The 27326-nt window shown below is 45.3% G+C and overlaps 2 protein-coding genes across 9 annotated transcripts in view; one reads left to right on the top strand and one right to left on the bottom strand.

Moving 5' to 3' along the window:
* The window catches only part of ACVR2A (activin A receptor type 2A), a 48297-nt gene extending 34957 nt beyond the window's left edge, over positions 1-13340 (top strand). The window contains exons 5-12 of one of the 2 annotated variants that reach the window (XM_015634966.3): positions 4307-4330; positions 7847-7990; positions 8665-8808; positions 9503-9648; positions 10169-10283; positions 10598-10736; positions 10940-11070; positions 11559-13340. In XM_015634966.3, coding sequence (XP_015490452.1) covers positions 4307-4330; positions 7847-7990; positions 8665-8808; positions 9503-9648; positions 10169-10283; positions 10598-10736; positions 10940-11070; positions 11559-11753 — 1038 coding nt within the window. In that variant the 3' untranslated portion in view covers positions 11754-13340. The remainder of the gene's footprint in view (positions 1-4306; positions 4331-7846; positions 7991-8664; positions 8809-9502; positions 9649-10168; positions 10284-10597; positions 10737-10939; positions 11071-11558) is intronic. The other variant, XM_015634967.3, reaches the window with a different exon arrangement.
* On the bottom strand, positions 12588-27270 carry ORC4 (origin recognition complex subunit 4). 7 transcript variants are annotated; one of them, XM_033515867.1, is made up of 15 exons: positions 27046-27111; positions 25984-26020; positions 25803-25874; positions 25001-25077; positions 23445-23535; positions 22095-22170; positions 21684-21769; positions 20514-20562; positions 19856-20007; positions 18413-18586; positions 17960-18046; positions 16321-16429; positions 15794-15889; positions 15642-15709; positions 12588-15495 (listed from the first exon to the last, which is right to left on the bottom strand). In XM_033515867.1, exons 3-15 carry the CDS (start codon positions 25872-25874, stop codon positions 15307-15309), a joined length of 1326 nt encoding a protein of 441 aa, XP_033371758.1. In that variant the 5' UTR covers positions 25984-26020; positions 27046-27111; the 3' UTR covers positions 12588-15306. The 7 variants fall into 7 exon arrangements, with proteins under 7 accessions (XP_033371758.1, XP_015490458.1, XP_015490455.1 ...); XM_015634972.3 differs by lacking the exons at positions 25984-26020; positions 27046-27111 and adding an exon at positions 27218-27270; XM_015634969.3 differs by lacking the exon at positions 25984-26020 and having other exon boundaries at positions 27046-27201.
* Positions 27271-27326: the final 56 nt, after the last annotated feature.

Here is a 27326-nt window from a genome sequence, read left to right on the forward strand (position 1 = left end):
GGACTTTACATCAACCCAGTGGTCTTTGCTGGGAGATCAAATTCATAACTGCTAATTTTGGGAGTAATTCCAGCATTGGATTGTCTTCCTAAAGAAATTAAGTCATGGATAAAGCCATGGAAAAGCAAGTGAATGTTAAATAAATGTGAGGTGTCAGGAACCTGAATTCTGATTCTCCCTCCTTTTGCTGCAGTTTTTTCCTTGCATGGACTGTGTTCAGGGCAGGATGGACACCTAAATTTTTAATAAATAGGGTAATTAGCTGTTGTGTTCATGCTCAGATTATATCTTTGGGATAAATGTACCTTGGTGCTTGTGGGGCAACAACATTTTCCTATCTTGTGGTGAGCAGGCATTAAGGCTCATGTGGAAAGGCAGGAAAAGCCACTTCTGCCTGAAAAACTACTTGGAATTATTATGTAAATCCAAAGTATAAACACTCCCTTATGCAGCAGAGCAGTGGTTCCCACTTGAAATTTGATTACAGCTGGTTGGAGCAGGAGACAGGAGATTCAGGAAGGGAGGGGAAGTATTGGGAGCTTTATAACCACAAATAAACTCTGAAATATTTGTGCAATTAATCTGTTACCAGTATATTTAATAATTGGGGCATGAGAGGAGGTTGTAGGCAAATGGATTTGGTTTAAACCTTTTTGTAGCAGTGGTAGAACAGACAGGTGGGATGTACAGCAGGAAAAACAGGGATTGCTCCATGTGAGATCCAGATAAAGGTTATCCCTTTCTCCTTGGTTTATTCCCAGAAACAATGGGAATACAGAGCTGCTGCCCTGGTACCAAAGTTGCAGGAAAAAATGAAAGGATGGATGAGGAATAAGCAAAAGATAAAAATGAGGAAATGCTGAAGAATGAGAAATGGTGAAAGAGCTAGAAGAAATGGTGATAAGTAAAGGATTAGAGAGCAAAGGGGAAAGAAATAATTTGGAATATTTAAAAAGGAAAAAAAAAAGCCAGAAAAACACTGTAAGAAATGTTTGAACCTGTGACGAGACATAAAGGACAATTAGTCTTGGCTTGTTTGTGCTGCTTGCTGTGCCTCACTGCTGTGTGGGGAACTATCCAGTGAAAGCTGTCAAATTCCATCAAATCTGTCACTTTCTGTGTTCTCCAGTGAGTTATTAACAAATCCATGTTTGCTGAATACATCTGTGTGTATGGAAAACACTTAAGAACTGTTCTGACTCCTTATTTCTATTTGATTTAGCAAACACAAATTCATCATCTGATAAAACTCATCCAAAGGATCAGATTGATGTTTGAAATATTTGAACATGTGCAGTTTTCTGCAGAAAGAGGTGCTGGGACCTGGTTCATTTTCACTGGGGGACACTGGGTCTGGAATTAGGTGTAATTGAGATTTCTCCCCAAACATTCCCAATCAAACTGGAGTGAGGATGGCAGGGAGCTGCTCTGTTGTGCTCCCTTCCTCCTGACATGCTTTGAGCCGGGGCCAGAGCTGTCAGTGCAGATTCCAAGGGGCTGTTCCCACCCTGGCAGCTGATGGGTGCCACTGTCACCCTTCCCACAGAGCTGCCACCAGCCCCACTCGGGTTTGGCAGCTCCCCCCATGTCCCAGCCCCCACGAGCAGGGAATCATTCACCTCTTGTACTTCCCTGCGTTTGGCTGCATCACAGTTCCTTTTTTTTTTTCTGCTTTGGCTTGGGTTTGAAATAATAATTGTGTTGAGAGGCTTGAGAAAAGGCTTTGCAGATTCACTTCTTGTCATTGTGACCGATTTTGGGGATTTCTTCTGAAATGGTCGAACTCTCTGTGGTCAAAGATGCATCAGGGTTTTAATTTCTGAGCACAGGAATTCCTAAATCTACCCTGATGCACTTGAAATTTCTGGGAAGATCTTTCCACCCTGGGAAAATCCCACTTTCCTAATGAAGAATTAAATCAGGTGTTCATTTTTTTCCCTGTTTTGGTCTTCCAAAAGCCACATTTTTTTTCTTGTTGTTGTTACAGATACTTTAATAGAAACATTTCAACACTGGAAAAATGCAGGGGAGGGGTGTTTTTTCAAGGATTGAATCCAAACCTGGGAAGATGAATGGCTACTTGAAAAACACACACAGGGAGAAGGCAGGTGCTTATAGGAAATGGGAAAAGAGATTGGAAAGTTCCTGCAAATCAGGACCCCTGAATGTGCAGGGGCTGAGGAGCTTGAAACTGAATCCTTTTTTTTTTTATTCCTAACAGAATCCATGGGCTGGTACAAGTTAAAATCTGTAACAGAGGGAAGAGTTTGTGTGAAAACATCCAAAAGCCAATTGCAGCTTTTACAGATGAGAAAATGGTTGTGGGTAGCACAAATCTGGGGGGAAACCCACACTGCTTCAGGTTTTATTGGTCTAATTGGTTACAAATACTGTAACAGACCCATTGGAGTTGGTTTTCAGGCAGCATAAACAGCAGTGAGTGTGTTTTTGTACATTTGTGTGGGTGACAGGGGTTTTGAGGGGGGTTAACTGCTCCCAGTTTTTATTTATCAGAGTTAATTCCTGATGTAAAGCTCAGATTTCTTTTGTAGCCTGATACCTTTGAACTGGTGCCTCTTGGATTTCTGCAGGGAGCCTGAGGTGATGCTCTGTGGGCTGAAGGGGAGGACATTGGTTTATAATCCAGAGGTGTTAATGAGCATAAATACATCTTTGTAAAGTTTCCATGTGTGTGGAATTTATCAGTCTTTGGGGGAAGCTGATCCCTCGAGGGAGGAGTGAGAGGTTTGGGAGAGGGCTCATTTCTCACAGCTTCATTTTTGCAGTTTCTCATTATGGTCAGAGCACAAAGGTTGAATTCATACATATTTCTGCTTATTGCTGAGGAATTTCCATAAATCTTCAGAGCTGGAGAACTTTAATAATGAATAGGCCTGGAAAAAGAGACTTTCAGCCCCTTGGGGTGGGTTTTGCTCTGCTCTGGAGCTGCCCTGAGCGATGGTGGAGGAGATTCTGGTGGATCCCAGTGCTCCAAGTTCTGTTACAAGTTTATAGCTCCATTCTCCAACGAATCCTCCTGGATTAATTATTGGTATTAATTATTTGGAGGAAGGGAAGTGTGTGCTCAGCACTCTCCAGGCACAGGGAGAGGTTCCCACTGGTCCTGTGCTCCGGAGCATTGTGAGGGTGTGAAGGCAGAGGGGAGAAGGGGAAGGCACCTGGAGACAGGAACTTGAATTCCTTCTCTTCCAACATCCATCCCATCCCGCTGGAAAGGACAGAGGAGATGGCTCTGGTGACAGAGCCACAGAATCCTGCAATAGGCTGGGTTAGACACAAACTCAAAACCCATCTCACCCCTGCTGTGGCAGGGACACCTTCCACTGTCCCAGGCTGCTCCAGGGCTCATCCAGCCTGGCCTGGGGCACTCCCAGGGATCCGGGGGATCTGGGAATGCTGGCCCGTGCAAAGGGCAGGAGGAGGAACGGAGGCGTCTCTACCGACATGAAAGCAGCACAAACACGGGGGTCACTGAAATCCTGGCTTTTTCCTGGCTTTTTTCCCCACAATCTGTCAACTCCTCCCGGGATTGTTTGAAGGAATCTTTCATATTGTGATTTATCTCTGTCAGTCTCTGCTGGGTGCAGAGTGTTCCCCCCTCTCTTTCTGGATGTATTGATCAGGCTCAGTGATGGAGCCCAGATCCCTGGTGCCGTTTATCCATCCTGTTCCATCCCCCTTCCATTCCCCTTCCATTCCCCTTCCATGCCCCTTCCATGCCCCTTCCATGCCCCTTCCATGCCCCTTCCATCCCTCCTTCCATCCCTCCTTCCATCCCTCCTTCCATCCCTCCTTCCATCCCCCTTCCATCCCCTTCCATCCCGGCGGGGCCATTGGAAGTTGCCGTTCCCAGGCAGCGCCAGGAAGGGGAATTTCCCTGGAGCGGCGCTGCCCCCTGCGGGCAGCCGGGAGCACTGCAGGGAATTCGCATCCCGGGGCTCTTGAATTTCACCTTTACAAGTTCCACGTGTTTTTTCTGCGCTGCTTGTGGTAGCACGGCTCTTTACACCTGCAATGGACGTGTCTCGATGTAATTATAAAATCATTCCGTTAATTTTCTATCTAATAATCCTATTTTCCCCATTTTCCTTTACTAACAGTGCTGGATTTCTTTGATTGATGTTTTAAATGATGTGTTTCTGGTACGGCAAAGTTTTGCTGTCCCTGTGAATATTTCTGTCATTAACTCACAATAATTGACTTTGTTTCCTCTAAGCTGTTTTTGCATCCCATCCTTGGTGTAAATAGTAATTTCTCTTGCCTGTGTTTTTTCCCCCTCTGCAAGCACGCCTTTCATATAATGATTGAGGTAAGAGGATGTTTGTTCCTGGCTCTGGGGCTTTCTGGGGATGTGGGAGACATTGTTTGTTCTGAATTGTGATTTCTCAGTATTTGGACATCTGTCAGCATGTGTAGTTTCAAAATGCAGCTTTAGCCTGTGGTTCATAGAATTCCTAAAATTCCCTGGAGTTTCTGAGAGTGGTGGGGTCATGATCTGCAATCTGGGATTGATCCTGGAACAGAGGGACATGGCCAGGGGGATCCATCACCCCTTGCCCTGGAGGCAAAGGGCACATCCCACCCTCCTGTGCCCTGTCCTTGGGTCTCTGTTCCCATCTCCCACCTGGAAACAACACTTGGAGCTCTGGGGTCTCCACGTGCTGATCCTGGGATTTTGTGTGCTGCAGGAACTCACAAAAATGGATCATCTGGGGAAAAATAAAAATACTCCTTCACCACTCATTTTTCCCACTGTCCAGGAGTTATTTTTATTTGTATTAAAATCCAAGTCACTGGGACCCTTGAACTCATAAATTGGGTCATTCCTGCTCAGCTTTTCAATGGAATATTGAGATGAGGTATAATAAAAGTGCTCAATTTCTCTCATCAATAAAGTTCTCTAATTAACACCTGAAGTACCTTGGAAAGGCAGTTTAGAAGAAAATCCAATAGTTTAAATGTATTAAAAATTTAAATATTCCAATATTTTCCTGACTGTGCCTCCATAAAGAGTTCCCAGGATTCCTTGGATCTCTATTCCATGTTTAGCTTCCTTATCCCAGTCAGGGATTCAGGGTCCTGCCTCCAAGGAGCTGCTTTTAATGGATTTGAGTTCCACAATTGCTGAGCTGCTCTCTGATCTCAAGACCCATTTTTGAGGACACTTAAGGAACACCATTCCTGGAGGTCACCCTCCCTTAAGAACAATTTTCCTCCTGTGACTCACTCCAAGGGAAGGGGCAGGAAAAGGGAATTGGGATTTTTGGATAACTGGGAAATCTGGGAGCCCAATTTATCCCCCTGCCATCCCTGCTGGCATTCTGGCCTTGGCACCACAGAGATCAGCCCCAAAGCCACACTCTGGAATGTGAAACTATTTTCCTTGGAAATATTCTCAGGGAATGTTTCTGTGTAAAAACACTCCCTGGAGCTGCAGAGTTTGGAGTTAGATTTTAACCAAGGTGTTGAGAAAAAATCAGAGAGGGGGGGAAAAAAAAGGGAAAACTTTTCTTTCCAGTTGTGTTAACAGCAGGAATTCTGCTTCCCACTTGGAAAGGCTGTGGCAGGTGCTGGAATGTGGTGTGGAGAGCCAGGGATTTCTAGGAAATAGGGAAGGAATTTGGTGGTGTGGTCTAATGGGGAATTAGGAAAGCACCAGGTTTTGCTGCCACTTTCACTTCCAGCTCTTGGCAGAGATGTTGGAACTGGGTTCAGCAAATCTTGGAGGTTTTTGATTTTCCTGATGGTTGGGGAAGAACTCGGGCACCAAACATCAGGAAAATCCCAGCAGTTTATTGGGAGGAGGGCGTGGGAAGGAAGGGGAATCCAAGCCATGGAGCAAAGGGGGATTTGGGGTTATTTCCCACAAATTTCTCTGCTTTAGACAAGGCAGGAGGTTCAGAACTTGAGCAGTTCATTAAATCAGGGTTGGCTTTGGGGGATAAATCTGAGCATCTTGTTCCCACTTCCTCTTCTAACAACAACAAACTGGATTTACAAGTGTTTATTTAGTACAGTTTGTATTTTACAAATTGAGGCACTGCTTTCCCTGGTGCCTGGAATATTCCAAGAGGGCTCTGGCAAGGAATGAAAGGCACCAAGGGAGCGAAATCTTTGCTCTCAAACTTGGTTTTCTGTGCTGCAAATGTTGATGTCACAACTTCAAGCGCCTGTCGCTGTCACATTGACAAAAGGATTTCCTCCTTTTTGGGGACAGTGTTGCAGTGTGTCTCTAATTTGAATTTCAAATGCTATTTATTCTTTTTTCTAGTTATTAATTTGTGCAATGAGGTTACTCTGCTCTGAATCTTTCTCAGAAACATATTAATTTATTTGTTGCTGTATAAGAAAGGAGAGAGTGGATGTTTATTCTTGCACTGAAACTGCTCAGGACTTGTATTGTCAGCACTTGTCTCTACTCTCCCCATAGCAAAGGGTTTTAACCCCACAGTTTGTCACAAACAAACTCTGTCTTCAACCTGCACAGGATTTGATGGTTTGGATGGAAGTGCTCAAATATTTAACTCTTTATTGAGTGCTCTCCCCTCTCTTGTAGAAGCAGCTCCTCTGGTGGTTTTCATTCTCTTGGAAAGGGATTTACAGGGGCTCTTTGTGGAAAATAGATGGAAAAGGGGGTGTTTTGGAGGTTTTTTGAAAGCTTTGGGGTTGGTTGCTGGGGTTTTTATAGAGGGACAAGTTAATCCCACCTGCAGGGGAAAGTGCCAGCCCAGGAGAAAGCAGAGCTTTGGCAATAAAATTGAGAATGTGCTAATTCTGTTCAGATGATGAGATAACAGCAAAACAGAAAATCCAGAGTGTCAATAAACTGTGCCTCCCCTTTCCCAGGATGGGCCCAGGCTGTAGTGTGGGATATGGGAATGGGGATATGGGGTCCTTGGCTTGCCCTGTGGGAGCTGTGTCTCACCTCCAGATGTACAAATCCTGCAGGACAGGACCAGATCACCTCTGCAGGGAAATTCCAGCTCGTTTCTGGGTGCTGGGATCTCAGGAACTCAGTGGCAGAGTTGGGAAGTGGGGCAGGAGGGGCTGATCCCTGGCTGTGCTTCCACAGAGTTCCAAGATTCCCCCTTTCAGATAAACACAGAAACATTCAATACATCCAAGGGGCTCATTGCAATTCCAGCTCTTAAAAATATAACAAGTAAAGCTTGATTATCTTTGTTCCTTAATTTCTGCTCTGCTTTCCCACCTGGTTACAATATTCCTTCATTTTTGCTGAGCTTTCTTCCCACCTCATTAGACTGATCCTTAATTCCTGCTCTGCTTTCCCACCTGATCACATTTATTCCTTAATTTCTGCAGTGCTTTCCCACCTGATTCCATTATTCCCTAATTTCTGCTGTGCTTTCTTACCTGATTCCATTATTCCCTAATTTCTGCTATGCTTTCCCACCTGATTCCATTATTCCCTAACTTGTGCTGTATTTTCTTACCTAATTCCATTATTCCTTAATTTCTGCTGTGCTTTCCCACCTGATTCCATTATTCCCTACCTTGTTCTGTGCTTTCCCAGCTGCGTACACCCTTACTGGGTTCCTGCTGTGCTGTCCCAGGTGCTTTTCTGGGTGTTTCCCATCCCTGTGGAGCTGCTCCCTGCAGCACATCCCTCCTGAGCACGTTTCCCAATCCCATTTCCCACCCTGTGGAGAAGGGCTGGATGTGCCTGGATGTTTGGGGATGGCTTTGGCTGGGTGATCCCAGGCTCTCTCCATTTTCAATCCTTTACCTGGAGCGCTGGCAGGGATGAGGTGAATGAATGTCATTAATAACAGCAGTGTTAATTAGTGGTGTCTCCTGATTGCAGGACCCTGGGCCTCCCCCACCGTCTCCCTTGATGGGTCTGAAGCCGCTGCAGCTCCTGGAGATCAAAGCCAGGGGGAGATTTGGGTGTGTGTGGAAAGCTCAGCTGCTCAATGAATATGTTGCAGTCAAAATATTCCCCATCCAGGTGAGCAGAACTCTTGGGCTCCTGGGTTGTTCCTCACATTAAAACAGCTTTTCTTGGCCCAATAATTCCGTGAATCCAAGTGCAAATGGCCTTGGAAGAGTTTTAGTGATTTAAAATAAGTATTTTACTGCAGTAAGCACATTGCTGAAGCAAAAACCCTGTGAAATAAATATGGGTTTCTAGTCATAAAAATATTCAGCATCCATGGTTTTAAGCAGCTCTCACTCCCACTCTTGACCAGTTAATAATCAAATTAAATTGTACTTAGAAGGAATGCCCCAAAATGCAAACCCTGAATTGATTGTTCCAATTAGCCATGCCTCAATTAAGTGCCACAACACTCATTGCCCAGCAAGTGCCCTCGCCAAGCCGTGGCTCGCATTAAATGGATTGAGGAGTTCTGAGAGCAGAGGGATGCTGGGTGGTGATACTGGGATGGGATTTACATTGATTAAAGCACCCCCTGCTACTCAAGGTACAGGAATTTGTTCCCTCACAGTGATCCAGGTGCTGCCTTGCAGAATAAACACCTCAGGCTCTCGTTATGTCCCAAGAAATCCCATATATTTTTTTAACAGACCATTCTCAAACGCTGGGATCCAACTCCCCTCAGGTCCAGCCCCTGAAATCCCATTTTTTGGTGGCTAACTGGCACTGTGCTGCTGTGCTTGCAGGACAAGCAGTCGTGGCAGAACGAGTACGAGATCTACAGCCTGCCTGGGATGAAGCACGACAACATCCTGCAGTTCATCGGCGCCGAGAAACGCGGCTCCAGCATCGACGTCGACCTGTGGCTCATCACTGCCTTCCACGAGAAGGTGGGGCTGTCCCCCTGGGGCTGTCCCCGTGGGGCTGGGGCTGTCCTGGCTGAGGCAGGGGGAGAACAGCCCTGGGAAAGCAGCACAGACAGGGAGTCGAGGCAGTAAAGGAGGAAAATTGAAAGTAGCTTTCACTTAGCTGCTCGCTTTTCACTGGATGTGAATTCATTGCAGTTGGTTTTGAGACAGCTGAGAAAGTTGTCATCAGGTTTTACTGAGAGAGGAGTTGTTTTAGGAAACAAACAAAAATTAATTCTAGGGGGTTTTTTTTGGCTTTTTAGAATATGTCTTTTTTAACATCCCCAACCTAAGCCTGCCTAAAATACATAACCTCCCATCTTGCAGAGATTTTTGGGGGGTTATTTTTGGTTCTCTTGTTGGTTGATAAGAATTAAAATGAAGTGATACAGATCGATTCTATTGTGATAGCAAAAGGAAGAACCACAATTAATTAAGAATTTGATCAGTTTTGTGTTGAACAATTTTGGTCTTTTTAGGTTTGTCCAGAGTGTGTTTCACTCTGAAAATGTGGTGTTGAATGACTTTATCTCTGTTTATTCAGAGTATTTTGCTCTGAAATTGCTGTGGGTCTGTAAGGAAGGACAATCAAAGTGCCACAGATGGGAATTGCAGGAATTGCAGCTTTTCCCTGGATGAGTGAGGCTGAGCTGGCTGTGGGACTGTTTTGCTGCAGGGGTCCCTGACAGATTTCCTGAAGGCCAACGTGGTGTCGTGGAACGAGCTGTGCCACATCGCCCAGACCATGGCCCGGGGCCTGGCCTACCTGCACGAGGACATCCCGGGGCTCAAGGACGGCCACAAGCCGGCCATCTCCCACAGGTACTGCCCTGGCAATGCCAGGGGCACAGGGAAATCCTGCAGGAGCTCCTGGATCTCCCTTAGGAGCCTCCAAGGTGCCTTTCCCAAGAGTTTTCTTTCCTGCTATTTAAACAACGTTGCACTTGCTGCATGCTTGGATTACAACGTTTCCATTCCATCTCTGTATCCCTCATGCATCATCTATATCCATCTGTCCCTATATCCACCATAAATCTGTATTTATTTTAAACACAAGCACAAAATCACATTTCCCATTAGTATCTCATTAGTCCCATAAAGATGAAGGTTTGCAAGGGCACTCTGAGGTTTTATGATTATTATTTTGTTGTTTAACTTCGCTATTTCTTTATCATTTTGTTGATAAATGATAAAGAAATAGGTAAGTTAAGCAACAAAATAATAATCATAAAATATCATACCATAATCTTCCTTGTTTTATGCCATTTCTTTTTCCTTAGGGTTTTATCTGTATTTTGTGTTCTAAATCTCTAATTTATGGTTTTTTTCTTAAACTTGAAAGGGACATCAAAAGCAAGAATGTGCTGCTGAAAAACAACCTCACAGCTTGTATTGCTGATTTCGGTCTAGCTTTAAAGTTTGAGGCTGGAAAGTCTGCAGGAGACACCCACGGCCAGGTAAATCCCGAGTTACTTCCAGGAGTGATCCGGCCGTTACCTGGATGTGAATGGGAATTTCCCCTCATGGCCTGTCCCCACTTTTATCCAGACTGGACAATTTGGACAAAAACTTCTAGAATATTTTGTTAATTATTTCATTACTGTTCAGAAACTGAAGGATGAAACTTCCAAGGTTCAGTCCTAAATCAGGAACAACCGTGGCCGTGTTTAATGCGGGGCAAAGGCCGGGTTTTGTTTGGCAGGGGGCAGGGTGGTGCCAGGGCTGGGCACGGCTCTGGGCACAAATGTGGGTGTTTTTGGTGCCCTTGCAGGTGGGCACCCGGCGTTACATGGCTCCAGAGGTGCTGGAGGGAGCCATCAACTTCCAGAGGGACGCGTTCCTGAGGATAGACATGTACGCCATGGGATTGGTGCTCTGGGAATTGGCCTCGCGCTGCACGGCCGCCGACGGTGAGGAGCCTTCCCTGGGGGAGTGCCCCGGCTTGCACAGGGCTTGGAGCAGCCTGGGACAGCGGGAGGTGCCCACTGGGTGGGCTGGAAATCCCTTCCAACCCAAAGCACTGCAGGATGCTGATGCTGGCCTCCATTGCCAACATTGCCACCTTCTCTTTCCCTTTTCCAAAGGGTTGGGTTAACTGGGTTTCCCTCTGCAGGCCCCGTGGATGAGTACATGCTGCCTTTCGAGGAGGAGATTGGCCAGCACCCCTCCCTGGAGGACATGCAGGAAGTTGTGGTGCACAAAAAGAAGAGGCCTGTCCTAAGGGAGTGTTGGCAGAAACATTCTGTAAGTGTGAGCCAAGCTACTGCTGCAAGGATTTGAATCCCACCTTCTGTCTGTGCCACGTTGTGTCCATCACACTGGGGTTTGGGAGGGGATTTGTAATCCCAGGAGGAGTTAAATGGGCTGTTCCTTACCTTAAACTGCTTTTTCTGCAGTATAACAAAGTGATTAGTTCCATTTCTTGGTGGAAGAAGAGATCCTGGAGTTAGCTTTCAGTGAAGTCCCAGTTGGGGGCTGAGGGATTCACCTTTTTAAAACACTGGGGGTGGTTCCAGCAGTGCAGGGAAGGATTTGTCCCCTGTGCTGGAACAGCTTTTGTTCAGTGGTGCAGAACAAAGCAGAGCTGAGGCACTCCAGGTTCACACCCAGCCCCACGTCCTGTGGCACACAGAGGTTCCCACCTGCCAGGTGTCCCTTAAAATGCCATTTTTGATGTGGCCCCCCTTTGTCCCCGTGGGTGTGTGACAGTTCTCCTGCCTGGGTCCCCGCAGGGAATGGCCATGCTGTGTGAGACCATCGAGGAGTGCTGGGATCACGACGCCGAGGCCCGGCTGTCCGCGGGCTGCGTGGAGGAGAGGATCATCCAGATGCAAAAACTCACTAACATTATAACAACAGAGGACATCGTGACTGTGGTCACAATGGTGACAAACGTTGACTTTCCTCCCAAAGAATCCAGTCTATGATAGTTGCACTGGTCATGGAAGTGACCACAGGACTCTTCACTGGAGCTGCTACAGCGCACGGACTGCTGGCGTCACCGCTGTTCCGGGTGGCAAGGACGGATGGTAAGTCTCTCTGGAACATCACCAAGAGGTGTTAATCCTTTGTTTTTCCCCTCCTCCTCCTCTCCAACGTGGATCCATGAGACTTTCTGCATTCCCTGCTTACACCTGAAGGACGTGACTGAGAACCCCTCACGTGCTGATAAGGAACTTACAATGAAGAATCCGGACCCGCACGGGCTAAACGAGCGTTTTAAACACTGACATCCGATTTCTTAATCCCTGTCAGAAGAGACTAATTCCTTTAAATGAACTGCTGTTATTTTTTTTAAATCAAAAACATTTCATTTCAGATTTAAAAACAACACAAAAAAAAAAACCAACAAAAAAAAGGGTAACTTGTTTTTATTGCATTCGTTGTTGTTTATAAAATGACTATTGTAATGCGACTACGACACAGCTTGTGAATGTTCCGTGTGCTGCTGTTCCGTGTACAGAAACAAGAGTAATCAATGGGATAGAGCAAAGAGGCTTCCAAGTATTACTTAACCTCCCTCAACCAGGTATACCTCAGTTCCACCTCGCTAAATTATGATTGACAACACTAATTGGAATAATAAACCGCTCCGTGTTTTGTAAATGATGTATTCCCAATTCCCTGTGTTATTTAAGAAGGGGAAAGCTTCATGCCCCAGGAAGTGGCCATTCCTAGAGCCGTGTTTTTAGCCTTTTCTTGTACTCGCTTGTTGTGTATAAAAAAGAAAAAGTGCTGTTTATTGAAAGAAAATTTTCCTCCCTCTTTTAGTTGAAAGCTTTTCCCTCTGTTTCCCAGAGTATCTCATCCATTTATTTAACTGAATACTATTTAGGTTTGCTGTGTCTGAGGAATATTTGAAACCTTAAGCATGACTTTTTTTTTTTGTTTGTTTTTTTAATTTTCTCTGAGCTGTGACACTGGAAAGCTCTGAATTCTTGTTGTTTTTTTGAAAAAAAAAAGAGTCTTTTTCCTATTTATGTTTGTGCCGAGGTCGCCGCGTGTTCCCTGTCCCGCCAGGCAGTGGGGGCTGTGTCACTGTTTCAGGATCACCTCAGGAAGCTCAGTTCCCCCAAATCCTCACCCTCTGCTTGGAGATTTGCAGTTTCCCTCCTCTCACAGCTCGGTGCCATCGGAGGGGAGCGCCGCTCGCTGCCCGTGAGCCACGGCTTGAGCCTGGAGTCACACACAAAGTTCTAGCCACAGATTCCAGATCCTAAACGTTACAAATTTCAGGGATAACCTAGTTCTGCTCACAATATGCAACGACCATTCCGAGGTAACGAAAGGAATTGCGATGGCCAGAGCGCAGACTCACAAAAAAACGAGGGGAAAACGTGGAAATGGCTTCACAACTCCAGCGCTGGAGTTCAGGATGTCAAGCCTTATGCTGGAATTACAGTGACTGGTAGCTGGGTGCCAAAGTGCTTCTCCCAAATCCTGTCCCACTGCATTGATTGGATCCTTCACGCCAAATTCCAAGGAAAATAAAGGTTGTGACCCCCTGGAGCGCAGAGCCGGCAGCGGCCCGTGGTGTGCTGTGTGTCCTTGTGTCCGTGTGTCCACCCCCAGTGTCCCTGGAAAGCAGCAGGTGCGAGCTCCTGAAGGCTGGCTGGAACCTGGATCTGGGAGCCTCATCCCTGGAGCAGTGGGATGTGATGGATAAAGCAGAGGCAGCTCTGGGCAGGGAGGGAGGAAGGGCTGCTGTTCCAGCCAGGGCTGTGCCCGAGGATCCTGCTCCGAGGGGCCGCTGGAAAAGGGAGGAAATCCAGTTGGTGGCGTTCTCTTGGCTGGACGCTTCCCTTTGGCTTCCATTTTTGCTCCACTTTTAATTAAACTCCACACGGAGCAGGACAGGACCGGAGTCCTGAACAAATCCCAACCCCGTCCTTCTCCACGGCCACCTCGGGGCTGTGACCCTTCCCTGGCAGAGACAGAGCCAAGGGCTGGTTTCATTCCGTGCTCCTGGGAATCTGAGGCACAAATTGAAGCTGTATCCAAACCCCTCCTGTGTGTGACCCTTCCCCTGGAGCTGCTGCGGGCTCGGGGCTGGCTCCGACCTTTGGGATCTCCCTGCCCAGTTCCAGTTCCGCTCCCAGCTTCCTGGGATTTACCAGCATCATGTAGCGTCCCTGAGGAAAGGTGCTCCTTCCCAAAGCTTTTCAGTGGTCAGAATGATCTCCCCGAGCTGCTCTGCTCCAGCTGTGCCCCCAGGGCCTTGGGAAGGAATTCCTGCTTCACTTCAGAGCATTCAGTGAGTTGAGCTGAGAGGGCAGGATCCCGGGAATGTGGTGCTAGGGAAGATTTCGGCGTTGTCCCTTCCTTTGTGGCCTCAGCGGGTGTGATTTGTGTGTGAGAGGGGGAAGTTCCCACCCCACACCCTCAGCTGATCCCGTGCTGCCCTCGCTGGGCCATTCCCGGGGCCCCCTGAGCACGGACTCGCCCAGGACCCACCGCGGTGCAGTGCTCAGAGCTGCTCCTGCTCCCATCAGCCAGGTCACCCCCGCTCCTCTGGCCAGCATTTCTCACCTTCTCAAAGACATTTCTGTTATCAGGAACACTTGGTACAAACCACAGGAAGCTGCAGAACACACCCCTGGGTTCAGGACTCCAGTAGCATCCTTGATGGAACATCTGTTACCTCAGATACTCAACCAGCAGGACTGCTTTGCTTTCTCCCTCCACTTGGGTTTTTTTCTTCAGTCCATCTCCTCTTCGTTACCTCTCGAGTTTGGTGAGCGATTACTTTAACTTTCCTCTTTGTATTTGTCAGTGTTTTGGGCACAGGTTGTTGTACTACTGTCAAAAGGCACTTGCTGCTTTTCTGCGAGTGCCAAAAAACCAACCAACCCCCCTCGCCCTCAATAAAGTGATTGTTAAATATTGTACAAATACAAATGTATACTCTGCCCTCTTCCCCAGCGGGAAAATAAAAAATGTGACTACTCTGACTTGCAAATGCTTCTTCAGAAACTTTATTTTCAACTCATGGGGCTGGTCCTAGAGCAGGGCTTGAGCCAAACTCTTGAGTTTTGCTTCAAAAAATTGGGTGTGGAGAGACGTTACCTTGTACTTGGCACAAAACAGCCCTTGCAGCTGAAGCCTGATGGATTAAACATTTCATGAAGTAAATTCAGTTGTGATTAAAGATTTAATTGGGTCAATTTTCCATGTCAAGTCAGATTTGAGATGGTAAAATGCAGTGTGGGCTGTGACCCGATGGGGGAACAGGGAGAGGGGAGGCAGGAGGAAACTCCAGAGCTTGGATTTCTCCAAGTGGGAGCCGTGTGAGAACAGAGTTGGCACTGAGCTGAGCTAAAGCACCTGGGGGGGTGAGGGAGGCCCAGTTCTGGCTGCTGGAAAGGAACAGCAGCACCATTCTCCCTAGAAAATCCCAAATGGATCAGCAAAGAAAGCTGCTTCCAACAGTTTATTGCTGTGAGCACCTTCCTGCAGGTGAGCATTCCCTCCTGAGGGAGCTCAGAGCCAGCTGAGGGAGGAGGCTGCCCACTGCTTCACGTCCGTGGGGCAGTTGGGGTACGCCTGCAGCGCATCCATGATCTGGCTGCTGTCCAGCAGCAGCTTCATCAGGAGATATTCCCGCTGTGCCCGCACTGACGGCCGCTCCAGGGGCTGCACCAGCTCCAGCTGCAGCAGGTGCTCAAAGGCCTTAAAAACAGGAAATCATGAGAAATCATTCCTGCCCCAGAACACCCCACTCCCTTCCAGGGCTGTGCTCAACCACCCCAATCTGAGCTCCGGAAAACAAAACCTCGATACTTTGTAATTCCAGAGAAAACTCATTGCAGGCTCACCTTCATGACAACTGGCTTCTCAAAGTTGTACATAGAATGTGCCTTCCTCTGGATGAACTTCTGGAATTCTGGAGCAGTAGGAGGAAAAGAATAGGGGAAGTAAGAAGGAAATGAGAGGTGGAAGGTTTGTGAAGCCCAGGCATTGCTCTCACCATTGTAAACCATCTGGAAGTTGAATGGTTCTCCATCATAGACCTCATTCAGGTGTTTCATGGCTATGATGAGGCAGATTTCCAGCACAGACAAACCTGCAGGGAAAGAGGAATCCCAGGTGTTTCCCTTGAGCACATCAGAAACACAGGCAGTTCACCCACCCTGCTTATTCCCCTGTTTTCACATGCTCTGGGCCTCACCCACTGGTGCTCTGTATCTTTAGTATGTAAAGAAGTGCCAGGATTGCAGAGGATTGCTAAGAGAACGTGTGTTTGTTGGGTGTTTGAAGCAGAGATGTTCAGGAATGGGCTGTTCCCAGCAGGAAGCAAGAAGTGCAAGTATCAAAGCTGGCACTGCAGTGTCCCCAGGCCTGTGTGAGCTCAGGGCAGGACACAACACTGCCTTGCAGCTCTCACCCACAGGGAACACTCCCTGCACAGCCCCTCTGTCGCCAGCAGAATTCCAGGGAGGGAGCTGACACCTCCCGTGCTCCGTGGGGCACTTCTGGGGAGAAGCTGGGATTTACCATGGACAATGTTTGCCTTGGAGTCGGTGCTGCGCTGCCTGCTGGCCTCCTGCAGGTCTGCAGCCGTCAGCAGGGGGTGGTGCACGGTCACGGCGCTGCCGGCCAGCATCTGCAACACAGACAGAGCTCACCCCTCCAGCCACCACAGCATTCCTGCTGGGAATGGGACACAATTCCCCCAGAACTGTCACCTGCTGGAACATGGACAATCCCCATACACACACAGCAGGTTCATCCTGAAAACACTGCAGATAGCTGGCACCTAAATTTGATTTTACCAGGCTTAAAACTTTAAAGCCTCCTGATTCCAGGAGATAAATCCTCATGTTTATATCCATGTCAATGGATCAGCAACTCAGAGCCTGCTGCAGGAATGACCTACAGCTGTTCTGCACCTGCTTTAGTACCCAGGGACACCTCCCACTGTCCCAGGCTGCTCCAAGCCCTGTCCAACCTGGCCTTGGGCACTCCCAGGGATCCAGGGGCAGCCCCAGCTGCTCTGTGCACCCTGTGCCAGGGCCTGCCAGGAATTCCCAATATCCCATCCAGCCCTGCCCTCTGGCAGTGAGAGCCATTCCCTGTGTCCTGTCCCTCTCCAGCTCGCCTGGAGCCCCTTTAGGCATTGGAAGGGCTCCAAGGTCTCCCCAGAACCTTTTCTTCTTCTGCACTTTGTCCAGGAACTCCTCACTCATCCCTCCAGAATCTGTATTTATTACATGCTTTTATTGGGAAGTTGACAGAGGAAGGAAAAAAAAAGGCCTCTTTCCAAAGGAAGAACTCGGCACATGCTGCAGAAAACCACGGGGAAGCAGAGCCTGAGCTCTGAGCTGCTCTCAGGGAGGCCGTGGGCTGCCATCAGCTCCTTCCCCAGCTCCACTGCAGCCACAGGGACAGATTTGGGTGCCCTGCCCTGGGAATCATCCATGATTTTGTAACCAAGCCCCAGTGAGCAGAGCAGCGGTGAGGAGAGGGCTCTGCTCAGGCTCTGCTCCTCAGGGCAGCTCTGAACACTGCAGGGAGGAGCTGTGAGCACTGCAGCCAGCACAGCCCAGGGCCAGGTACAGCCAGGGGCCTCTTCACACTGACACGAGCACAGGGGTGTTGTAGGATGGATAAATAAGTGTTATTTATCCTCTGTAAAAGTGTCACTGCGTTTATATGAGCTGCCTTCAAAAACAGAATTAGGAAGGCAGCTTAAATTTAAAAAAGACCCTCCAGGAGAGCTGCAGCTCCTGTGAAGAGATGGGAAGAAGTTCAAGTAGCAAAAATGGTTTCAATATGAGCAGATTTCAGGATTCACCAGGAATCAAAAAAGAACTTGAGAAAGGAAAAAGTAGTTTCAAAGGGTTTCACCTACAGCTTGGCTTTACAAATAGGAAGAGATGGGGCTGAGCTTTTGCTATTTACCTATGTGAACAGTCCACCCTCACAGGGGAGTTACCCCCACTCACTGACACAGCACAGGGGTGACAAAGCCTGCAAGGGGCCAGCAGGGGCAAAACTTGAATAAATAAACTTTAAAAATTAATAAAATTATGGTGTTTCAGGCAAAGCTCAGCTAAATGGCCTGGAAACCACAAGAGCTGGTCATTCATTGCTGCAAAGCAAGGAGGTGTTCCATAAACACCCAGATACACACCAGGAGCAAATGCAGCGAGCGCAGGTCTTTGGTGTGCTGGAACAGGTTCTGCAGCACGTCCTGCACAGTTTTATCCTCTGAGAGATGCTGCAAGAAACAATAAAGTGTATTTTAACCATCTAATTTCTGAACATTTCATACTCACCTGGAAAAACAACAGGTAAATAATTTTTGTAAAGAGCTCACCTTACACTTGACAACACAATTCTCATGTTCAACCTCAACTTTCTGGTTTTTCCTGTGACAATTTTACCTCCAGACTTCAATAAGCAAGGATTCTCTATAATAATTTAATTTATTCCATTTCACACTTAGCCAGTGAAAGGAAATGCCAATCTTAGGTAAAAGCTTTACACTTTTACTACTAAAGGATATGTGTATAAAGTAAACCAGCTTTACACTGCTCCCACTTCAGAATTTTTCCTAAAACCAAGTAAAAAATGCTTTAAATACCTGAACATTATTATTCCATTTTTGTGCAAAAGACTCATCGGGAAATTCAGCAGGAAGAGAAAGCTGTTTCTTAAATATCTTAATGTATTGTTTAAAATCAAAGGAATTCATCAAATATATCTGTCTGTGGGAGAACCTTGACTTTACTCTCTTCTCCAAGAGCTCCAGGATATCCTTGATGAGAAAAAAAAAAAAAAGGAAAAACAGTAATTAAAAAAGCAGATGAATTTGGTGTTTTCTTTACAGACAAATCACTGAAGTAAAGTGTGCTGAAAAAAAGAATTATTGAATTCTCAGGCTTAAAATGTTGTAACGTAAGTTAAATGTTCTAACAAGCCCTTTGCTGATTATTTTAATTGATGTGCCTTGCAATGCCACCAACCATCCCAGCCCACGTGATGCTCCACATCACACAGGATCATTTGTTGCTAGGAAACCCAGCAAAATTTCTCCATAGATTATGGAAATATTTCAGCTACTTAAGGCTGAATCAAACCTTGCAGCCTATCAGGGCTCTGGACAAGTTGTTGTGTGGTCACACCAGGGCTGGCAGCTGACAGGCCACGTGCTTTTTGTCAGCCTGAGAGAATACAGCTTAAAAATCCTAAAAAAATATTACAGGAGCCAAAAAAAACCCTCAGAAAACAGCAGCTGTCAGCTCTGCAGACACTTCCTTCAATTACACTCAAAGCAGGGGATAAAGGGCTCTAAATAATGGGTGAAGAACACACCAGACTCAGGACAGTGACGATGCAAAAGGAAAGATTTTAATTTATTAAATCAACAATTAACTTTTCTATTAACTTCCAGAAGTTTTCCCAGCTGGGTATCACCTAATCCCAGTCAAACCCAGAAATTTCAATTATTCTCCCTCCTGTTATAACCCAGCTGTCTCCAGCACCAACAGTTCATTGTGAAAACAGGATCAGTTTCACCAAGTTTCCATAGAGTTCCCCAGCATTATTTCACAGTGTACACACAATTCAAGATAATGCCATTGTAAAATCCCAGGAAATTAAACAGGGATCCTAAACCCTGTTCAAATTTTCTAGCAAAAAGTGCTCTGCTGAAATGGTTACTTAAAAAAAAAAAAAAAGAGATTTAAACAGTTACTACACCTCTGTCCCTGCCAAACTGCCAACCAAGAAATGCAGGAGCCCTCCACAGAGTGAACCACAGCCAAATACTGAATGTGTGTCCTCAAAAATGTTGGTTTGCTCCTTGAGCAGTGAAACTGAAGGCTTTGGGCACCTTCAATTTGCTCTCAGCACAAACTAGGTGTATTTTTTACATCCCCATCCCAATTCAGAAGTTAGAAAAATGGATAATTGAGAAAAGCCTCTTAAGAAATTAAGGTTCCAGGGAAGGAGAAGTCATTCTAAGTAAGACAAAAGTCATTTTAAAACAGCTAAAAACTTGGATTGAGGAAATGCCATTTCTTACCTGCCTACAGGTGAGTCCAATGACTGTCACTGGGGTCTGTGCAGACTGGGAGATGTCAAAGAGGTTGTAGAGCAGGGTCTGGTTCTTGTGGTGGACAAACAAATCAAATTCATCCAGGACAAACAAAATTGGGCAGCTGCTGGTTCGGTTTCCTGAGAGAAATGTGGAGAGTTAGCAAGGCAACTTCAGCATTGCTACAGCTTTCTTTAATTTTGGGGTTAAAAATGCACAGATTTTCTTTCAGCTTTTCACTAAGCCCTCCTTTCCTACAGGTGCAACAGCAAAAAGGAAAATACATGGAAAAACTGGGAAGGTTTTGTAGTGTTCTGCCAAGCAGCATTTGTGGCTACAAGGAAGACAGACTTGGCCAATTTTATTTTAAAATAAAGTATTTTTAATATCATCAATCTGGATAAAAGAATCTGTCCTTCACAGCTAACATCACATGCAATCCTTTACAGTCACATCAGGGTTATATATCAATCTCAGGTGTATATATTATATTCAGTAATCAGTATTAACTATTTTTTATATTATTTTGTAACTGTGACACATTCTTGGGCTAAGATTCTTCATTCCACCTGTAGAGCAGAAGAAAATAACTCCACTTTTCAGTCAAGTGACCCAGAGTTTCAGAACAGGAACTTTTAGTGTTTACCTCTCTTCAGAGCTTCAAGGAGGAAGGCAAGGTTTTCAGCAAAACTGCCCTAGAGAGAGAATAAAGAAGTTTCAGAATAGATTTGCAGTGCCATTCTCAGAATTGTTTAACTACAACAAATTCAGACATGCAATGGAGGCCATTTCCTTCCAAAACTCTTCTTTCAAAAATGTCCTAGAGTACTTCTACATGCTGTAAAATCATCAGCTCCTCAGGACAAGAAAAATGGTGGATAACTCTACATTCATCCACTTTTCTCCCCAGTCTGAAATCCCCAAACTGCCTCAGACAGGCAAAAATTAGTGATCAGGAGAATTCCTGCAGTCAGCTAAATTCACAAGGAGTTCTATCCTTCCTGAAATAACTGTTGCATCCTCAATTTCCAGCCACACACATGGAAAAGGTGCCACCTAACGTGTTCCACTGGGAAGGAGCAGGATGCAGGGTTTAATTGGTAACTTTATTGATGGAAGGATCAAACACTTCTGACAAAAACACTGAATGGCTGTGCCCATCCTGTTCCAGTTACACAAATTCTCCCACTCTGCAGAACGCCAGGTCTGAGATGAGAAATAATGAACTAAAGACCACCCTATCAAAGGGGCAGAAAAACCACTTTAACCTCTGGAGGCGAGTTACAAAAAATGAGGGAAATTTATTTTCAAGCACTTTGGTCACTCTCTTTAGGACTGTCTTTACTAATTTAACTAATTTACTAATGTAAATCAATTTATCTGTGGGAAAAGGGAAATAGCAGCAGATATTTTAATAGAAATTCCATGGAAAATGAGAGCACTAGGATGCCTGGATAGACTTCCTTTTAGGATAGACCAAAAAAAGCTGATAATATATTAAAGATCCTGCTTTTTGGTTGGCTAACTTGTTAATTCTTTATTTTGAAATGTTAAAAACAACATTTCCAAATTCCCCACCCCTCTGAAGAGAGTTTCTTTGGAATACTTGAGTTTGTTTTTCCCTCCTGTAAGGCACAAGTTGAAGCATTTTAAGAAAATGACAAGGATGCATCAGTATTGCTCAATCAGCAAAGGGAAGCTCAGCACTTGTGTGGAACTGCTGGCAGTCACAGCCCATTCTGTTACAGCAAGCTCCATCCCACAAAGCCCCAGTTTCCCAGGAAAGGGTATTTGAGGGGTAAGTGAAGTTACTCACAAAAACTTTGTCCCCAACCACATTTTCCAGCTGCAGCTGCCTGGTGATCTCCTTCAGGGCCACTTTATCATTTGTCTGCAGAAGCCCTGAAAGAAAAGGATTCTTCATGAAGAACTGGCAGTTGTCCTTCACTCCCACTAGAAACTTAACCAGCAGCTTCTCTCCCTCTCCAGCCATACAAAGCTTTGCCTTTTTAAAAATTAGACTGGGCAGGAGTTTCCTGTACCTTAATTCTGTCACTAAGAGCGCAGAGTGCCCTCCATATAAAGAAATGCAGAGAGAGACACTTTGGAGCTCACAGACAAACATATCTGTGATTTAGGCTGGACTAAAATGCTGAAAAGAAAGATTTTACTCTACATACAAAATACAGGACTGAACAGAACCCTGGATCAGTGATGTTTTACTTGCCATTCAGATGGACTTCCAAGAGGTTCTCACTCACTTGTTTCATTTCCCCGAGGTCTTTTAAGACATGATTTAATAACTAGGAAAGAAAAAATACAGAATTTCTGTGAGAAGATTAATTTTTAACAGCAAGGAAAGTGTAATTACAGATACTATAGGATAGGAAACAATGTGTGAGGTGTCATTGGGGAACATGTTTGAGTAATTTCCAGACTAAAATACTTAAATGACAATTTTGTGTTCACCAGCATGACTGTGGCAACTACATTTGTTCATTCTGCTGAACTGGGAGGGAAAGGGAAATAACTCTGGTATTTCAGTTACTTATTTTTTGGGGTAATATCTGGGGCTTTTGCCTTAATCAAAAAGCTTTATGAATTTGAGATGTGAGAGAATTTCGCTCTTGAGCTGGTGCCCTATTCAGCTTCACGGCTTCTTTGGATGCTATAGAAAGAAACTCTCTGTTTTAAATCTTAGGAGAAACTCTGCTTATTCTTTTCTTCTGGAAGACAAAATTAAAACTGCACATGATACCACCAACTGCTGCTTATAAAACTCCCAAATTTGCTGCCCATCAAGAACTTGTTACTAGTAAAAGCCAAAAGGAACTTGTATTAAAATATCTGTAAGTAGTGGAAATGTTAAATTTAAAAATTAAAAAGCTACTATTTGATTTGGCTTCTTCAGAGGAGGATTTGTAGCTCCCACCTATGTGCAAGTATAAATATATAAATATACACAAGATTTTCTTTATTCCAGCATCTTTCACTTCATATATAAAAAGGAAATAATTAATTCTGCATAGGCGATGCTGCTAACTAACATTCTGTCTGGAAGGACCACAGATTTTCATCACATCATTTAATGTAAACATTAAAGATTTGTGTGTTTGAAAAGTGTTGAGTTAGAGGCCATCCCTTCATGTGCCTCAGCTAAGTGGAATTCCCTTTATAAACCATAACCACCAAACAATACTCTGCTCCATGGCAGGTAACAATATTCCTGACCATTCCCTGCATACACAGCCATGGAGAAACCCACCCCTCAGACTACTCCTTTTATTTGGATGCCCTTTTCCTCCTTTTTACAGTGAGAGCCCCAAACCAGGTTAATTAAAGAGAAATCAGAGCATGGCTTTAATTGAAAGACAAGCGTTAGGAACGGATTTCTCCTCACGCTGTTCCTGAACAGAATTAGCCCACAGAAAGTCCTGGGATGTTTTGAATTTCCATGCAAACCATTAGCAATTCTGTCTGTAAAACCAGGGAGAGATGAAAATGTAGCTGCAAAGGCTCCAAGGACTTCAGTGAGGTTCTGCTGGACCCCATACAAAGTTCCAAGAGCTGCTCCTACCGCAGTTTTCCCGGATCCCCGGGGCCCGATAATGAGGGCGGAATTACTCTCCCCGTGCACCGTGGTTCTTTTCAGCAGCTCCAGCAAATGTCTGTGTTGAAAACAGAAATAGGCTGAAAACCTCAAAGCTGACAATGTTCCCCAAAACCAGGGAAAATTCAAAGAATAAAACTCGATCCACTTAGGCTTGCTCTGAGAGCCAACACTCAGGGCATGCAAAATGTAATACAATAAAGTAAAAAGGGCTCAGTGATCAGAGCTCTTAAAATACTTTAAAATATTAAAACACACAGAAGTTGAGAGTATCACTAATTCATAAAGTTCTGCAATTCTCTGCCATGAAAGGACAGACTTCAATAATTATTTCTTTCTTTAAGGAATAGATTGCTTTCTGTGCTACCGCTATTCCTCACCAGCTCTAAATTACCTGCAGATAGACTCATCACCTCAAACCACTTTTAAAGTGCTTACAGCAGCCACTGACACCTCCAATTCCCAAATGCTCCCACATCAATAATGTGCCTTTGGAATTTGGGATACTGACATCCTGCTATTGCTTCTGAGGGGCTGAGAGAGTCCTCATGGAGCAGCTGCAGCCACACGTGTGGGTTTGTTCACTATTTGAGAGCCAGCTCCAGCCAAGAGCCCTGATACACCTTGGGAAGGAAAAAAATCAGAGCTGGGGAGTTCATTGTGTTTTCCCTCCAGGATAATTCACTACCAGTGGCACACTGAGTAGAACACAGCCTGTAAATTGTTTTCCAGAATCCCAGTATAAATAGGGGAGGCTTGTTCTGTAAAAGTGACGTAACAGAAATACATTTCCTCACAACAGCAATAAAATGCCTATGTGAGCTCTGCATGGACAGTGCACTGTTTCAATAAATGGTTTTGTTCCTCTTGTAATGAAAACTTGAGCTCATATCAGGTGATTCCACTTACATAAAGTCAGTCTTGGAAAAATTAATTGTTTAAAACAATTTCTTTAAATATGTTTGTTATCTGTGGAATTTGATCTGTAAAATGATCAGTACTGGGACAGTGTTATTATCTCAAAAAGTCTCTTCTTCCTAACCCTAAATTCCACACCTGGATGACTCCAGAAGCAGCTTTAAATATGGGTCTCTACTTCAACAAACATGAGGCACAGGAATTTTAAGATTTATTTCTAACACAGTTCACCAACAAACCTGAGACAATCTGAAGTAAAAATAAAATATCACAACAAGAGGATTTAACTTCTTGCTTTGCCAGGCCATTACACAAAGTCTTAGAACATGTACTGAAAGTATCTTTCAGCCTCAAAAAGTGCTTCATGAGAGATGTGAAACAAGGATGAGAAACCCAAAACCCAGAGCCTGAAAAAACCAGAAGGGAACAGTTGTATAAAAACTCTTAAAATCTGAGGCAAATAATTTTTAGAAGCAGTGGGCTGTAAGTCATTTAAACCTGTGTCATTCAGTAAAACAGAGAAACAGAAAATTCTGACTTCACAGGATTATTTTACTACTGCAGTTCAATTAGAAATCACTGAATCCTAGAGCCTTCTCACTCACCTGTACTGCTGCTTCATCCCAAACAGTTTTCCAGAAGCACAGTGGCGACAGAATCTTTCACGTAAGATTTTTTGCACCTGCAGATGAAGCACAGAACAGGAAAAAAGCTTGGGGCTTCCAACACCAGAATTTGGCAATAATTTAACTACAGCAATAAAATAACAGTAAATTAGGCACTTCTGTGGTGTTACAAATATTCTATAATATATAAATCTTTACTGTCATCAATGAGAGAAAGATCTTGAAAGTAAGAATAAATTTGCAGCAGGTAGAATATTGTATAAATATTATATGGAGGAGAAAAAGCAATTAGAAGAGATTAAAATATAAGCAGTCACTGACCCAGGGGCAATTCCTTGCAGGATGCATTGCAGTTTTTAACCACCAACTTCAGGAAAACAGGAGAAAGGTTTAAAAGAAACTAACTAACTAAATATCAATTTGACAGTTGCTGTCCTGCTGCTAAAAAAAGTCACCTGGGTTCTGATTCACTCTACAAACTGGAAGATAAAAAAAACTAAATGGATAAAAATAGATTTATGCAAATCTTTTGTCACAAAGAGTTGCAAAAGCACAATACCTTACATCCTATATGTTTCTTACTACATTATTACTGTAACACTTGAAGCAAGCAAGAGGAGAAGCTGAAAGAAATACAGATACAAGTCTTAAAAATTGTATCCAGTATCCATAAAGTCTTTTTAAGTGCTCTAGGGAAAAAAAAAATACAATGGCATGAATGGCAGAAGGTGGAAAAGTTCTATAACTTGAAAACAAAGTAATGAATAAAGATGTTACTGACCTGGGAAATGGACACAGCATTTTCTTCACTGCTCTCCTTTACCTTACGCTTGCTCATTGCAGAAGGTTTCATCTTTGAAGAAAAGAAGATAAACGTTTTATTAAACTGAATTGCTTTCCAAACAGTTCCAGTCAGAAACTGTACTTAGATATTGGTAATTTTTAAGAACTGTAATGAACACCTGTTCTTAACTAATAAAGATGCAGCAGGCCATCTTCCTAGTGAAAAAGAGAAAGAATACTGAAAGCATTTTAAATTTATTTCTGATAACATTAAACCCATGTTTACACAGATATCCCAAACAGCACTGGCTTTAGGATGCTTTAGAGAGTTTAAAATAACATCCTTATGTTTCTGCAGCTGGAACAAGATACAAGCACATGGGAACACATAAAGACACAACAATTAAGTTTTTACAGGAATAACTGCCCATCCTTATTTAAAATGCGTACTTTATAATAATAAGCACAGCATCTCTATGGATAAGCTGGCTCTGAAGGGGACTTGAAGGGGTCCTTAGGGGATTGGAGGTCTCTGAAGAGGTTTGGGTAGATCCTGAGGGGGTTTGAGGGGATACTTGAAGGGACTGGGGACCTTGGGTAGGATTGAGACGTTTGAGTGGGTTCTGAAGGGGATTCAGGAGGGCCTGAGGGAAGCTCTGAGGGGGACTTAGGGGTGGTCCCGACAAAACGGGAAGGGTCTGGGAGTGGTCCCAAGGGACTGGAGCAGGGGTTAATTTATGGGGGCTAGGAGGGTCTGTGAATGTTCTGAAAAGGAATGGGGGGGAATGTCCATGAGGGATTTAGGGAAGGGTTGCAGGAATGGGGAAGGTGGAGGTCTGAGAGGGTTGAATTTTGGGGGCCGGGAGATTCTGTGACGACCCTGATGAGGGAACGGAAAGGCCCCAAAGAGCTTGGGAGGGTTCATGAGGGTCTGGGGAGATGCTGAGGGCGGGTTTTGGGAGAACCTTGAAAGGGCCCATGAGGAAATGGGGGTGGGAGATCTACAGGGCTGGAAGTGTCCTGGGGGTGGTCCCCGCCTTACCTGCCCGGGCCCCCGCCTCCCCTCACGATGTTTTCCCGCCTCTTCTCCATCACCTGAGGGCGGCCACCACCGCTTGCACGCTCCCCTCAGCCCTCGCCTCACCCTCCCACGGCAGAGGAGACCACCAGAGACCCCTCCCCGGCAGCCATTTATCCCCTCAGAAACCGATCCCCCCCCCAGAGCCCGTTACCCTCCTCACAGGCTGCATCCGCAGCTCCCTCAGAGATGCCAGAGCCCGAGCAGATGAAGGGCGGGCGGAAGGGCGCATTCTCGACACGTCCCGCCCGACGGAGGCGGCCGACTGAATCTCCCCCGCCCCCCGCACCTGCCCGCGCTGCCCTCACGCCGCTTTCCCGCCTCTCCTCCCTCACCTGAGGGCGGGACCCGCCACGCGGGCTCCCACCGGCCCCCGCGCGCACCGCCCCCTCACGTCACCGCGCGCTCCCGCCTCCCTTTCCCTTCCCTTCCCTTCCCTTCCCT

Source organism: Parus major, chromosome 7, assembly GCF_001522545.3.
Source record: "Parus major isolate Abel chromosome 7, Parus_major1.1, whole genome shotgun sequence".
Lineage (NCBI taxonomy): Eukaryota > Metazoa > Chordata > Aves > Passeriformes > Paridae > Parus > Parus major.

Bases quoted from the DNA above. Each gene is read 5' to 3' on its own strand.
- ORC4 (XM_015634968.3), bottom strand. From the start codon at position 27,114: ATGCGCCCTTCCGCCCGCCCTTCATCTGCTCGGGCTCTGGCATCTCTG. The intron at 25,078-25,802 runs GTCAGTAACATC...CTTCATCTGCAG, and splicing joins ATGCTGTGTCCATTTCCCAG to GTGCAAAAAATCTTACGTGA. The intron at 18,587-19,855 runs GTAAGAAATGGC...TTTCTCATCAAG, and splicing joins TTGGACTCACCTGTAGGCAG to GATATCCTGGAGCTCTTGGA.